The 14,834-nt window shown below is 31.6% G+C and overlaps 1 protein-coding gene across 12 annotated transcripts; it reads right to left on the bottom strand.

Annotated features, from left to right (window-relative positions):
* Positions 1–11,711: 11,711 nt before the first annotated feature.
* LOC144558826 (vacuolar protein sorting-associated protein 32 homolog 2-like) lies at positions 11,712–14,408 on the bottom strand. 12 transcript variants are annotated; one of them, XM_078307715.1, is made up of 5 exons: positions 14,144–14,408; positions 13,637–13,736; positions 13,160–13,245; positions 13,022–13,076; positions 11,712–11,981 (listed from the first exon to the last, which is right to left on the bottom strand). In XM_078307715.1, exons 1-4 carry the CDS (start codon positions 14,207–14,209, stop codon positions 13,029–13,031), a joined length of 300 nt encoding a protein of 99 aa, XP_078163841.1. In that variant the 5' UTR covers positions 14,210–14,408; the 3' UTR covers positions 11,712–11,981; positions 13,022–13,028. The 12 variants fall into 12 exon arrangements, with proteins under 12 accessions (XP_078163841.1, XP_078163838.1, XP_078163836.1 ...); XM_078307712.1 differs by having other exon boundaries at positions 11,712–11,984; XM_078307710.1 differs by having other exon boundaries at positions 11,712–11,996.
* Positions 14,409–14,834: the final 426 nt, after the last annotated feature.

The following is a 14,834-nucleotide window of genomic DNA, read 5'->3' on the forward strand; positions in this document are numbered from 1 at the left end:
TTTTATGTTTATTTATTTTGCAATACTTACATTTTATTATTATTATTATTATTATTATTATTATTATTATTTATATAAGCTAACTTAACTTTCGAAAAAAATTAAATAAATGTGACTAGTAATGCAACGTGACATTTTGTGTAACATGCACACAATCATTCAGTATTTTAGTCACGTCACATCATATAAAAATAAATATTAATCACATTTTCCTTCACTGAATTTGAATTTGAATGTGGACAAAGCGGAAGAGCAACTATAGAATGCATAATATAATATAATATAATATAATATGATAATTATACATGACAGTCACAGTAGTAGAGCGATCGATATATATTATATATTATATATTATATATAGTCAGGTGATCAGGTGAGAAGCTAATAATGGGTGAAGATATAGTATGCAGCATCTTTGATGGGATGACACTTTGGTGCGATTGTGGGATGTTGGTTCGGTTGAGTTGAGTCTATCTTTCTCTTTCATCATGATTCATGAGTCATAACTGAATCCTAGCCGTTAAAAATGGCATTGGAGTTCATTTTGATGCTGTACCTCTTAATTAATTATATATAATATATCCCACATTCCCACCTCTGCTCTGCAAACGATCGATCACATGAATGAATCCTATGATCCCTAGCTAGTATCGACTATCGAGTATTCGATTTTGATGTAAACAAATTAAAGTTTAGGCTTTTGAAAATGGCAGTACAAATTCGTGTCCTAAAACGAGAACAAGGCTCCACAAAATGCTCGATTGCTAGCTGTACGTGTCCAGTCACATGCCTCATCAATCATCATTTTCTTCAAAAAATATAAATAAATAAAAATAAAAACAGAGAGCCATCATATCATATTTGGGGGCTGGGGCCTCCAGTCCACCAATTTCAAATGCATATATGGATATGGCTTTCTCTATTTTCCTAGTGAGCTGCCAAATATATGATATAATAATCGATCAGAAGAAAAATATGATAACCAACTATATATATATATATATCCAAGTATATCTAAGCAAATTTATTACTATTGAATCTGGAAAGGTCCAGATAAACAATCTCAAGTATAATAATTTTGGCCGATTGGAGTCTGCAATCTGCATGCATGCTGCAATCTCTAATATCATTTACTAGCTAGTAATAAATCTCAAATTTAATAATATCTTTTTTAATTTTGAACATTTTGTACGTACCCATATTCATATATAGGTACCTGTAAATTCAATAACGGGTTCTTATCCATATCAAGTCTGATTCATTCGTGTTATTTCATGACAAATGAACATGCTCTCGGAGAATCTCTTTTAGATATTCAAAATTAAAACTCTTCATCGATTTTTATTTAAATTCATGAATAATTATATATCTGAATATTATTCATAATTTTAACAACATCCAAAAATAATAAAAATAAATAATATAAAAAAATGTAGATATTATCTGAAAACTTTGGCCAGAACTTTCTCATGCGAATGCGAATTGGACATGTAAGCTTGTCATTAATAAGGGATAATATAGTAAGAGGAGGGTTCAAATGCACCCAAATTTTTGTACACCCAAATGCACTCTATCTTTCAAATCTTTTTTCTCCGGTTTCAAAGTCCGAATAGTCAATCCGAACCGTTAGATGCGATCTACATATTAAGATGTGTTTGGAGACCAAATTTTAAATTTTTTAGAACTTTTTTACTATATATTAAGCCACTTTGAAAATCACTGATTTTACATTTTCTGGACCATTGGATCAGCGATTTTCAAAGTGGCTTAATAAATAGTAAAAAAATTCCAAAAAATGTAAAATTTGGTCTCCAAGCACATCTTAATATGTAGAACGCATCTAATGGTTCGGATTAACTATTCGGACTTTAAAAATAGAGAAAAAGGATAGGGTACATTTGGGTGCACAAAAATTTGGGTGCATTTGAACCCTCCTCATATAGTAATATATATATAGATTATAGAAGACAAATGGAACATTCGACATTTGTTGTGACTTGTAATTAGTTTCTTTTTTGTTTATAAATTTTCTCCTTTACATACGTAACAATCTAGATCCACCTGGAATGATAGTAATGCCTGCTTGGTACACGTCACATGACCGCACCACCTCTGCTCTGCTCGGCTCTGCTCTGCTCTGCTTTGCTCTGCAAATGATGACATCTCTAGTATTCGATTTTGACGGGAACAATAACAAAAGCTTGGGCTTTTGAAAATGGCAGTACAAATTGGTGTCCCCAAAATGCTCGCTCGATTGCTTGCTAGCTTAATTTGTCCAGTGAGTCACATGCTTTAATTACGGATTACCCAGTAAAAGCTATTAAGCTAGCATCAATCAATCTTGTGCTTTAATTACGGATTACCCCGTACGTAAAAGCATCAATCAATCAATCAATCAATCTTGTGCTTTTAAAAACAGCCATCATATTTGGGGAACGGGGAATGGGGAATGGGGAGGGAGCGGACTAGTGGACCTTCCCCTTAATTACTTAATTAGGTACTGACTGTGTATAGTTAATTACAAATCAAACCATAAATAAGAGTATATATATCTCTTTTAATTAGTAATGTATAGGGAAGAAAATCAGCTAAAGAATAAAGATATTAACGTTAACGTTAACGGATCTCATTTGGCTTCATGCACCATATCATTTTTTCTAATTATATATAATTAACTGCATGAAATTAAATAATAAGCTCAGAACTCCTTTTGCTACTTCATTAATAGTTACCATTACAAGAATGACACCTACTAATCCCTTTTGAAGGAAAATAAATATAATTATTAGGAAATATCTATAGGGATTAGGTACCACTTCACAACTTGTACAAATTCCAGTGAAATTGAATTGATAATTTCATATAAAATCCGTACACATTTTGGCAAATTTTCTATTACCCACTTTTTTATATGTTGTTATTGTTAATGTTAATGAAGTGCTGTTTGTGGTTTTTTTTATGCGGTTCTTGTTTATTGTAGCATTTTCATTATACTTGTAAATAATTGAAATAATTGATGCTGATGTGGTAATTATAATTTACACTCTAATAATGTAGAGCAATTTGCTAATAGAGTAGCAATCGATATATGCTAACGTGGTAACTATAATTTTAATTGTAAAAGTATAGAGCAATTTGCTAATATAGTAATCTTACTATATTAGGTATCTTAATTTTTTTATTAATACCCAAAAAATAATATAAAATTATCGGATCTACCCACTTTTTTGGTGAAATTCGAAAATTGCCCCTTCCATGACTAAATAACCGGACTAAGACCACATTTTTAGTAATTTAGTCACTGGATCCAAGAAAAAATACCTGGTTACTAAATAACTGGAAAGTAGCCCTATGTTTGTTTGGCTTAGTAACCGGTTTTTTTTTTTTTTTTTTTACAAAACATAATTTTTTTATTGAAATATTTGAAATGTTGAATATATTTCTTTGAAAGTAGATGTAATACAATATAATTTGATTTATTAAAAAGACTGCAACAAATAATCCGGATCAACATTTTTAGGCCAGATTTTTCGCGGTTATAAGAAAAATTAATATATTTCTTTATGTGTTATTGGAAAAAAATAAAAATGCTTAGATTCGGAGTTATTGATTCCGGTTCAAAAGTCACTTCTAGGTAAATACAAAAAATATTGCCATCCTTCTAGTACATTTAATTTATAAAAAGTTGTATCTATTTTTGAAAAAAAAACTATAAGTTATTTAATGATTGATATTAAAAAAGAATTCTCAAAATAGATACAACTTTTTATAAATTAAATGTACTAGAAGGGTCCCAATATTTTATGCATTACCTAGAAGTGATTTTTGAACCGCAATCAATAACTCACATTCAAAGTATATTTTTTTTTTTTCAAATAACACATAAAGAAATATATTAATTTTTCTTACAGCCGTTAAAAATTCAACATGAAAAATATTGATCCATATTATTTGTTGCAGTATTTCTAATAAATCAAATTAGATTGTATTCCATCTATTTTTAAAGAAATATATTCAACATTTCTAATATTTCAATGCAAAAAATAAAAATTTAAAATTTTTCTAGTTTTATAAAAAAACAAAAAAAAACAAAAAACCGGTTACTAAATCACCGGAAAGGTTGCATTTCATCTCTTTGTAACCGAGTATTTTTCAAAACTTTTCGGTTATTTAGTAACCGAGTATTTTTCTTGGATCCGGTGACTAAATCACCAGAAAGGTGGTCTTAGTCTGGTTATTTAGTCACCGGAAGGGACAATTTTTGAATTCCGCCGAAAAAGTGGGTAGATCCAGTAATTTCATATTATTTTTGGGTATTAATAATAATTTCGGATTTTTTTAGCATGAGACAGAAATCTGATATCTTTAATTTTTATTTTATGTTATTGATTGTTGCAATTTTCAATTAAATTTAGTTGTTGTTGGGATAGAATTAGAAAATTGAGATAAGGACTGAAACTTTAGTACAATATGATGAGTAGAACTAGGGTGTTCTTAAGCTCACCAAAGTGTTTGGTGAGTTTAACTCCAAAACCTATTAAATCAGTTTCAAATGACGAATCCGAACAGTTGGAACCTGCCTATTTTATGTGTGATGCGTCTACATGTGAAATTTTTAAACATTCGAATTAGTTTAGTATACAGTCAATCGGTCAAAATTGGAAGGTTAATAAATTAATTTTAGTGCATTCATTTTTGGAACGTTTTTTGACCACTAGACTTTATACTAAATTAATTTGAATGTTTAAAATTTTCACATGTAGACTCATCACTCGTAAGGTAGGTGGATTTCAACGGTTCGGATTCGTTATTTGAAATAGATTTGATGAGTTTTGGAGTTAAGCTCACCAAACACTTTGGTGAGCTTAAGAACACCCTAGTTCTACTCCAATATGATTTTATTTTATAAGAAGAGCTAAACAATAGTGATACATACAAAAATTACGAAAAAATAATGGACAAAGTTACAAAGTTTTAATTTATAGAGATGACTTAACCTGTCTCTCTTTTTTTTAAGATTAGTGATTTTTAGGTGCAAATTAATAATTCTATTAATAAAAAACGAATTTACTATGAGTCAAATGACTCTATCTTAAATCTACTTTTTTATTATGACAAAATTTTTCAAATTACTCTAAATAACTCTAATTTTCTAATTTCACTTATATACACTTATAATTATTCTTTTACTTTAATTTCTATCGCTCTCTAAGACCGAATATGCTCTTTCGATCGCCGCCGAGTTCCTTTTCCATTATCTCGGCTTACCGTTATGTTCCTTTTCCATTGATATTATCAAATCATGTTGACAGTTGGGTATTTATTATTTGTAACTAAATAGAAAAGTTAAAATATATCCGTCCAGTAAGGATTCAATTATCATAATATAATCTTGAAATGGAATAACTTCAATAATTATTATGTGAATGCAAATGAAAATATGACCTCATTGATTATGAACTTAAGCTATGAAAATACATATATGACACGTGTAATCAATCAGGGTTCTATTAGGCCCTTTCTCAATTTTAGTTTCTAGCTAGGTGTCAAATATATGAAAATGATAAGAAGAAAAAAAAAAAATGATAATTTATAAGTCATAACAGACAAACTTATTGAATCTGGAAAGGTCCAGAGAAACAATCTTAAGCCCAATAATTGGGCCTATTGGAGGATCGAGCCATCGAGGAATGCCGCTGCAATCACTAAAATGACTAGTAGTATAATTAATTAATTAATTACAAGTTTGAAGAGAAATAAAATTTAATATGTTGATCATATATTTAGAAAACAACCAAATTTTTTATAAATTTATGAATAATTATAGTACAAATCAAATAATATTATTTATAATATTTCTTAAAGTCAAGTCACAACTCCCAAATCAATTGAAAAGTTTCTTATAAATATTTAAGTTAAAATACTATTTGTTTAAAGAAAAATAGAGATCTAACCTATTAACTTTCATTTAATATTTAAAAAAAAATTTCATCTGAATTTTGAATTCATGACAATCACTCATACAGCGAGTTGTCTTCTGCTACTAAATTAAAGATTGATTCTTAAATAAACGTTATAACTTCATCTTTATTCAAATTCACAAATAATTATGATATAAATATGAATATTATTCATAAATATTTCGAGCACCAAAAAAGTTGAAAATAAAATAATATAAAATAATGTAGATATTATCTGAAAACTTTGTTCCTTTAATTCGCCAGAACTTTCTGATGCGAATTGGACATGCAAGCTTGTCAAGAGTGAGTAGGCGAGTAGCCATCTTATAAAAGACAAAAGGAAACTTCTACATTCATGCTGTGACCTGTAATTAATTTCTCTTTGTTTATACAGTTTCTTCTTTACATACCTAACAAGTATGTCCACCTGGAATTATACAAATTAATGTCTGCTTGGTACACGTCACATGACTGTAATGTGGTTTAAGTGAAGGAATAGAAGTTGCTTTAGAAAATGAGAAAAAGATAATAGATGTAAAAAAATCACATCGTCAGCGGATGCAACACATCATGTGTGTTGGTTAGATAGTTAGATGTTGCAGTTTATATAATTAAATTTTTTTATAATATTTTTTTTAAAATTGTGGGTTGAAGGTTAAGTCATCCGATACATTTTTAAACTCCTATGCATATTATAGAGGATTTTTTCAATTTGTGGGTTTCGAACCTATGACCTCTCACATGAGAGCCATGCACCTTTGCCACTAAACCAAAGATAGGTTCTTTGATAATGTCTTTCGGAACATGAAAAACAATCAGTAGACAATTAGTATAAAGTAGTAGAAAAAGATTAAAGACAACAATTACAAAATGCAAGACAACTAGAATATGATGAAAGACAACTAGAAGAATATAAAACATAACTAGTATAGCATGAAAAACAACAAGTACAAAGTGAAAATAACAAGAAACAGATGAAATACAAGTAAAAAAAAATGAAATACAACTTGTAGTAGACAAAAGACAACTATAAAAGATTAAATACAACATGTAGTAGACAAAAAAAACAATTAGTATAACATAAAATATAACTAGAAGAAGATGAAAAACAACTAGTAAAATATGAAAGACAACTCGAAAAAGATGAAGCATAACCAGTAAACGATGAAAGACAATTAGAAGAATATAAAAGACAACCAATAAACTGATAGAGTTAATGTTCTAGAGCAAATGTCGTTGCTTGTTTGTTCATATATTGGTTGATATGATCAACTTGTTCTTTGAGTTTAACTTTACTTATAGTATTTGAATAAGATTCAGAGTATGAGACACTATCTCGTAACAAGTAATAAATTCTAAATTTCTCTAATCTTTGTAATTAACAGGGAACACTAATTACATACAAGATTAGCGTGATGATTAAATATTGATTGAGTTTCACGAATCAATCTATAGGAGATCGGTTTAATACTTTAATATCACGAATGCATATAAGAGTGTAGAACATTGGAGTGACCTTTTGTTGGACATTATAAATGGAGCATGTGTATATGTGTCATTAATGTTCACATAGTGTATATTTTTGAAGTTTGAGATGATTTAGTTTTCTCATTTGAAGGTTGTGCATATGATATTATTCCAATGTGTTCTCATGTGTAGAGATTACGAAGGATAACTACTCTGTGTGTGTGTGTATCACTTGGAGAAGTTCGTGAATATCAATAAGACAAATATCCCTCATAACAACATGTAATATTGTGATGAGTGATTATATCTTTGGGACCCTTGATTGAGCAAGATTATATATGCGCATTACAATTAATTACTGATTGTAAATATAATCAGTCTCTTGAGTCAAGAAACATAATAGATAAGTAAGCAATATTACATGTTCCTGACTTGCGCTTATCATTATAGATATTATGCGATATTGGATATTACACGGGCAATATATGATATGTCTATATATTAGAATATGATACTATTAGAGAACATATCATATGTATTGATTAGATAATTATATTGTTTTATACTAGAGGCAATTTATGATCAATAAAATATGATTTCATTGCAAACATAAATACAGATCTAAAGCGGTCACACCCTATAAGGTACTTGTTGAGATATCGTATTGTGATATGATACTTAAGGGTGTTATGTGATAATACTAAGTCAATTATAGAATGTATCATTGATGTAGGACAATATATATGGCATTAAAATAACACATATAAGTGTGGATCAATAGTCCAGTTAATTTGGTACATGTGATGTACAAATTAATCGAGGAACTGTTTAATATGATTAAACAAAGAAATAGGTTGATTTAAATTATTCATTAGGTCAATTTGATTGTTGTTGTACCTTAAAAAAGTTACCAATTAAATAAATGGAAATCGGTAACTATTTTAAAATGCTTGAACAATGCTAAATGTGCACAAAATCTTCCTAAGATGAAAGGAAACGACATATTAGAATTCATGACAAAATTCTATATGCAAAACCATGAATTTTGATGTTTTATACAGATCCTAACTCAAAATGGTTGAAGAGTTATGGATTTTTGAAATATATGCTGACATGGCAAGACCTGAATGGTGCCACCTCAGCCTGGGTACCCCTAGCAATTACCCTAAACATTCTGGGTACAAGTTGGGAGCCGCAAACCCCATCCTACAAGTGGAACCCCTTATCCAGTGAAAGAAATAAAATTTCGCTGAAACAAGGAGATGAGTAGACTTGGAGCATGAGGATTGAACCCTGTACACCGAGCTGTAAGAGTTTAGGCTTACACTGCACCAAATCTACTCAAATTGTCGGGTTTAAATTAAACCCAGCGCCTCAGCGCTTCCGACCCCTTCAATTGGAGTACACCCGGCGCTTTGTGCACCGTATTCAAGCCTTTACATGGCTCACCAAACGCCAAGTGCACCCAAACGGACCCAAGAGGAGTACTGTGCTCTGTAGTGGCTGACTTGTGGGACCCGAGCCCTGACTTCTTCTTCTCCCTTCAGCCCGAGCTCCAAGCATGGAATCAAGGCTAAAATTCGAGGAAATTACTAAGATATAACATAGATTCTCACCTCGAATTAAAAGATATTGATGATCTCCTCTCTATACCTGAGAATTGAACAATGTCTCTCTCTCACAAGCTTTGATTTTAGCCGAGAAAGGAAAGGGGACAAAGTTGTGAACTTGAGTTTAAAGCATAATTGAGCTTCAGGGTTTCACAGGGATACTCAATACACTCAGGCGATGCTATCTATGCCCTCAATTTGAAGTTTAATGGGCTTAGGAAAGTAAATCGCACGAAGAGCACCGGCTCAGTTCCTGCCATGGCTGAGAGCATCAAATTGATTGTGCAAAGGGTAAATTGAACCTTAGACATTATAAGGGAGTTCAAACGATATTATCTGTCAATGCAGCATGCCTTGAAGCGCAATAATCAAGAAGGGCACATGTTAAGCCCTGTGTGAGCTCGGGTCCAATGTAACTCGGCTTGTTAGCTGCTAACAGCTCACCCTGGTCCCCAGGACACGTGCCCAGAGCACCTGAGGTCAGTCCAAAATAGGGGAATCTTCCCCTGCACAATGGAAACATGCAATTCATCACACTCCTTTGAGATGGCAGTAAATCAAGGGCTACAATGCTGCCCACTAATCTAAAGACTAATCCAAGAGCCAGGATTGATCTAGCAGCTTTAAATGACATGTCAAATGATGATTGGGTGATCCCCTGCCTTGATGGCACTACAGATGACATGAAATAGCTTCAAGCATTTGATCAAGCATGTATGGTCAAGATGAGACCACCTCAGCCAAAGCAAAACCCTAGCCAGGCTCATAGCCTATAAAAAGGCACCCATAGATGAAGCTCGACACACACACACAAATAGAGAAAAATATATGCAGAAAGCAAAGAGATAGAATATACACTTGAGAACTTTTTTAGGCTAGACACAGAGCTCAAATTAGCTCAAAAGCTCCCTCTTCTTGGGCATTTATAAAAATTTCGGCTTTATTTGTATGTGTTGAGAACTATTTTGATTAGATGAATGTTTGAGAACTTCTATTTGATAATTTGCGTTAAGAACTATTTTGATTAGATATAAGTTTGAGAACTTAACTATTCTATCGAAACCGTCTCCTCTAAGTTAACCCTAAAATGGGTGACTGGGGGTAAAAAGAAGGATCAAGCACAAAAATAGTTAGCCAATTTGAGGAATAAAAGTACAATCTGGCAATATGATTTTGGTACAAAAAATTAGAATGAAAAAACGGGTACCGTTTTATTAGAAAATTTCTTTTGCAGACAATAATCGTGTATTCTGACGAGATAACCTTCCTTTGGACAAATAGAGGCCTGTAAAATAAAAGAGAAAAAAGAAGTATGAAATGAAAAATGAAAGATCTCAACTGTTAAACCTGAATGAATTCTGGATTTCTGATGCATATTTAGTTGAGTTAATAGAGAGACTCATTACTTAAAAGATCAGGTGCAGTTAAGTAATATTCACTTGGTTTTATCTGGATTTTAGCAGCTTGCTGATGTTTCCGATATTAGAGTTAAGGTTTTCATGCAAATATGACAAAAAATCAATAAAGACATAGCAGATTAGCTAAAACAGCGTACCTTCACACCAGCCTCGTTGCACACATCACAAGAAGGAACCTCGTTGGTATAGAAAAAGGCCGAGTTTGATGCATTCAAGTGTACTTATAATAAGATTAAGGTGATTTTGTGTTGTTAAATTAAAAAATGTTCTATTTCTATTTGAGGTTTTAAAAAAAGCAAAAAAAGAAAAAAAAATACCCAAGTTGCAGAAAATTTCTGCGACTTGGGTATTTAAAAAAAAAAATCAAAATCTGGTTATTTTTAATTAAAAATATTAAAAAATGGATATAAATAAAAATGTCGGGGATGAAATCGGCTTGTCTTTGTCTTACATTAAATTAAGCTTGTATTAGTCATTGCTTGGCTGGTTTGAATTTAGAAAAGAAGTATTTTGTTTGATGCTTTTTTAAAAATAAGGTAGTTTATATAGAAAAATCCTTGAAAATAACAATATATAATATTTTTAAAATATATATCAAGTACATTGATGCTTTCAATTAGAAAAATATAGATTTCATTTCCTCATTTATCTGCTCTTGAATCTTGATGTAAATTAATATGATATTGACAGAAAATGACGAAATCCACACACAAACACAAGCACGTGCATGCACGCACACGCGCACATAAATACAAATACAAATACAAATTAATTATTACTGAATACATATACAAGTGGAAATTTAAAAAATATGTTATCATAGAATTATCACATGTTTCAGAATGCTCAACATAAACATTTAAATTTACATTAATAAGTACTTCATAATATGTGTGCCAATTAAAAATTAGATATTAGCTAATATAAGTTTTTCACCAATTATTATCATATATATTATGATACAAAACTCACGAACAAATTATGAATCTTAATAGAAGATGAAATGTATGCGAAATAATAACTGAGTAATTAGGTTGATAATAACATTTTATATTAAATTTCAGAGAGTAAGTTAAAAGTATGTATGATCCTATAATCCTATCAAAACTTGGGGGCAGTGGGGAAAAAAAAAAATTATAGTTGACTGCCTCACCGTGGTCCGTGGAGCCATCAGGTGCAGGAATGGTCATGGACCACCCCACACAGTGAGGCGTGGGGCAAAGTTAACAAACATTGTCAATATGTCCCTCCGAATCATAAAACATATACTGACAAGTATTTTCAATTAATTCCAAAACAAAATTACCAATTAGTCGTACAAAGCAAAACTTACACTAAATTAGTCTAGACAAATTTCATAGAATACTGGCACACACAAAAAATATGTACAGGAGGATTCTGGTTAACAATCATAAACGAATAAGCTAATGAGTCCATTTTTTTTTTTTTTTTTTTTTTTAAATTACGTTTCTGCATCTACTTTGTCTGCTGAAGTAGTTGTCCTCTTCTAAGGTCAGTCGCCTCCTACTAAGAAAATCACTGCTTAGTACAAGGTAAGTTTTTTCCTTGTATACATAAAGCAATAAATTGATAGTAAAATTAGCTAACATATTATATTTAAATAAATGCTGTAAAGATAACAGCTAGCTTAGGAATATGCAATTCATTTCGAATGAGAAACCATAAGAAATATGCAGCTCATTTTGAACCACGGGCTTGGTGCAGTGCCATGACCCTCTCTCTAAAGAGAAATACAGATTCAATTCTCAAGAATAGCATCTAAAATATGTTGGGGTGCACCGAAGCCCTTTAATAAAAAAAAAAAAGGAAATATGCAATTCATTTTGTTCATTTTGAATAAAGTCAGGATGCGCTAAGCTCACGAAGTGGGTTCATGAGCTTAACCTTATACGAACAGATCAGCATCAAGAACAAATTATAACTTTTGATCTTAATCTACTTAATGAGCCATGTGATTATCTTCTAAATTTGTAATCTTGTGACATGATTTAGTACATGTAGCATTATCAAGAGGTTGGAGTTATTTTGGTTTGTGCACTTTTCAAACAATTTCTGACCTCTTGATCGTAATAGAAGACAAACTCCAACGTATGTGAAGTGATCAAGATCAATAATCACAATTAATTGTTTGAAGCCCAATCAAATGATTCTGAGGTAAAGCTCGCGATAGCAAACAGTCAAAAAAATTGTAATTTCAAAATTTTAAATTAATTTAGTATAAAGTCAAACGGTCAAAAAATCATGAAAAATGAATGTATTTAAATTAACTTATAAAACTTCTTTGTTGACTGTTTGACTTTATACTAAATTAATTCGAAAATTTATAAATTTGGCATGTAACCATATCACTATCACTCATGAAGTAGATCGGTTTCAACGGTTTGGATCCATTATTTGAAGTTAATCCAATATGTTTGGAGTCAAGCTCACCAAGCCTCTTGGTGAGCTTAAGAACACCCCAGTTCTACTCATGCTATTGTTATATTCTCTAATAATTCAATAATTTTCAAGAACATAAATCGATCAAACAAAAGATACCTTACATTCCTATTAGCTGTTTTTTGAACTAGCCATCTTGACCAATGTTTGTTTTTTCTCCTGTAAGGATAAAAAAGCATTATATACTATATATAATTTTAGGAATCTAATCTTCAAAGAAAAAAAAAATCTCACAAATTAACCTGATCATGGATTCGCATTTGAAAACTGCCAAGTTGCCCCAATTGACCTTCATAATATTTTTTTCTCTTTATGCATTGCATTACCGCTGTCATAATATAGATAATTCCAAACAAAATTAGTTGAGGGCAAATAGAGAGTATTTCATGATGCAAGAGGCAATTCAAAGTAATTTAGAAATTAGAGCATCAATCTTGAGTTCAAATCTCACCAAAACCTTTTTTGTGTACTTAATTACTTCCTGCCGATCCATACTTATACAAATACCAGTAAGCTAAGTTGCTAGTATAATGCATTATTTTGTTTGTTAGGACAGAGATTATAATAATTAAGCTTTTGTTTTGCTGTTTCTTGGCTTTAATAATATGGAAAAACCTGACTTTACCGGCCGGTACAACAGTACCTCAGTAGTTAAACTGGCAACAATCATACCATGTATGTGCAAGCTAATTGCTATAAATCCAAAGTTGCTCTCTCACCTTCTTTATTCCGAGATTTAGTGAATTCTTTTGCTCGCTCCGCCTCAATTGAAATCTTCTTTTGCAACACTATCTCCTTTTTCTCAAGTGTCTCTAGAGCCTACGAAGTTTAATGGTGAATCAAAAGTGTGTATTACTGAACAACCCCTCTAATATTTTCCACAATGTCAAGGACTAAGAAGCGTTCAGGTATTACTAAGAAGAAATTTCTTTCTTTCTTTATTTTTCATACTTCCTTCCTTTTTCCCATTTCTTTTATTGAAATGAAAAGGAAAACAATCAAATATTTAGAAACTGTAGAAAACCTTAATTGAACTAATTACACAAAAGACCATTCATTATATCCAGAAATTACTCCAATTGATTGCAACCTAGTAATTTTATCGATTTAGACTGAAGCCTACTTAACCCAACAACAAATTCAACAAAAATACTGGCAAACAAGTATGAAAATGGAAAGAAATCGAATTGAACAGTAGACATCAGCAATGCAAGTAACAAAAATACCTGCTTGAGTTGATCAGAGGAGGAGATCGACTCCCCTTTGCAACTACGAAAAAGCTTGGAGAACATAGAGCGCCGCAAGTGGTAGCGAGCGCGCCTGTGTACACCTCTACCTGTGCTGTGGCCTGTGGGAAGGAGACAGAGAGAAAAAGAGCGTAAAATCCCGTTTATTTATAGCAAGTTTTTCCTTCGTCTCTTGATTCCTCGTTGTGGCAGGTCGATTTCTTGGGATGGATTGGAATTTGGAAATGACGTGCGACGGTGCGAGTGTCCCTTGGATTTTGATTCGCATTTTACTTCATGCAGCGGAAGGACTATAGAATCAAAGCAGCGCTTCATACGATTCGTGCGCTGCATAAAGCTAAAACGACACTGTTAAAATCTCTACCCTTCCCTTGGGAGTTGGGAGTAGGGACTGAAGTCCACAGATCAGAGAATTGGGTGGGATACAGATTAATTATTATAATATCGGTGTAGCGGATCAATGACGTAAAAAAACCGACATTGCATTATTGTATCATTTCAGGAGCCCACATGTCGGAAGATGAATGCACGTTAGACATGTTAGTTTTTAGTACATATTATTATAGGAAATTGTTTCTGCTAGTTGTACAAATTATAAATTTATAATGGGCCAGTTTATTTGAGACTTGTTTTATTGTTGTCTAAATGCCCGTGGGCCGTTTATTTGAGA

The sequence above is a fragment of the Carex rostrata genome, chromosome 8 (assembly GCF_964058835.1).
Source record: "Carex rostrata chromosome 8, lpCarRost1.2, whole genome shotgun sequence".
Lineage (NCBI taxonomy): Eukaryota > Viridiplantae > Streptophyta > Magnoliopsida > Poales > Cyperaceae > Carex > Carex rostrata.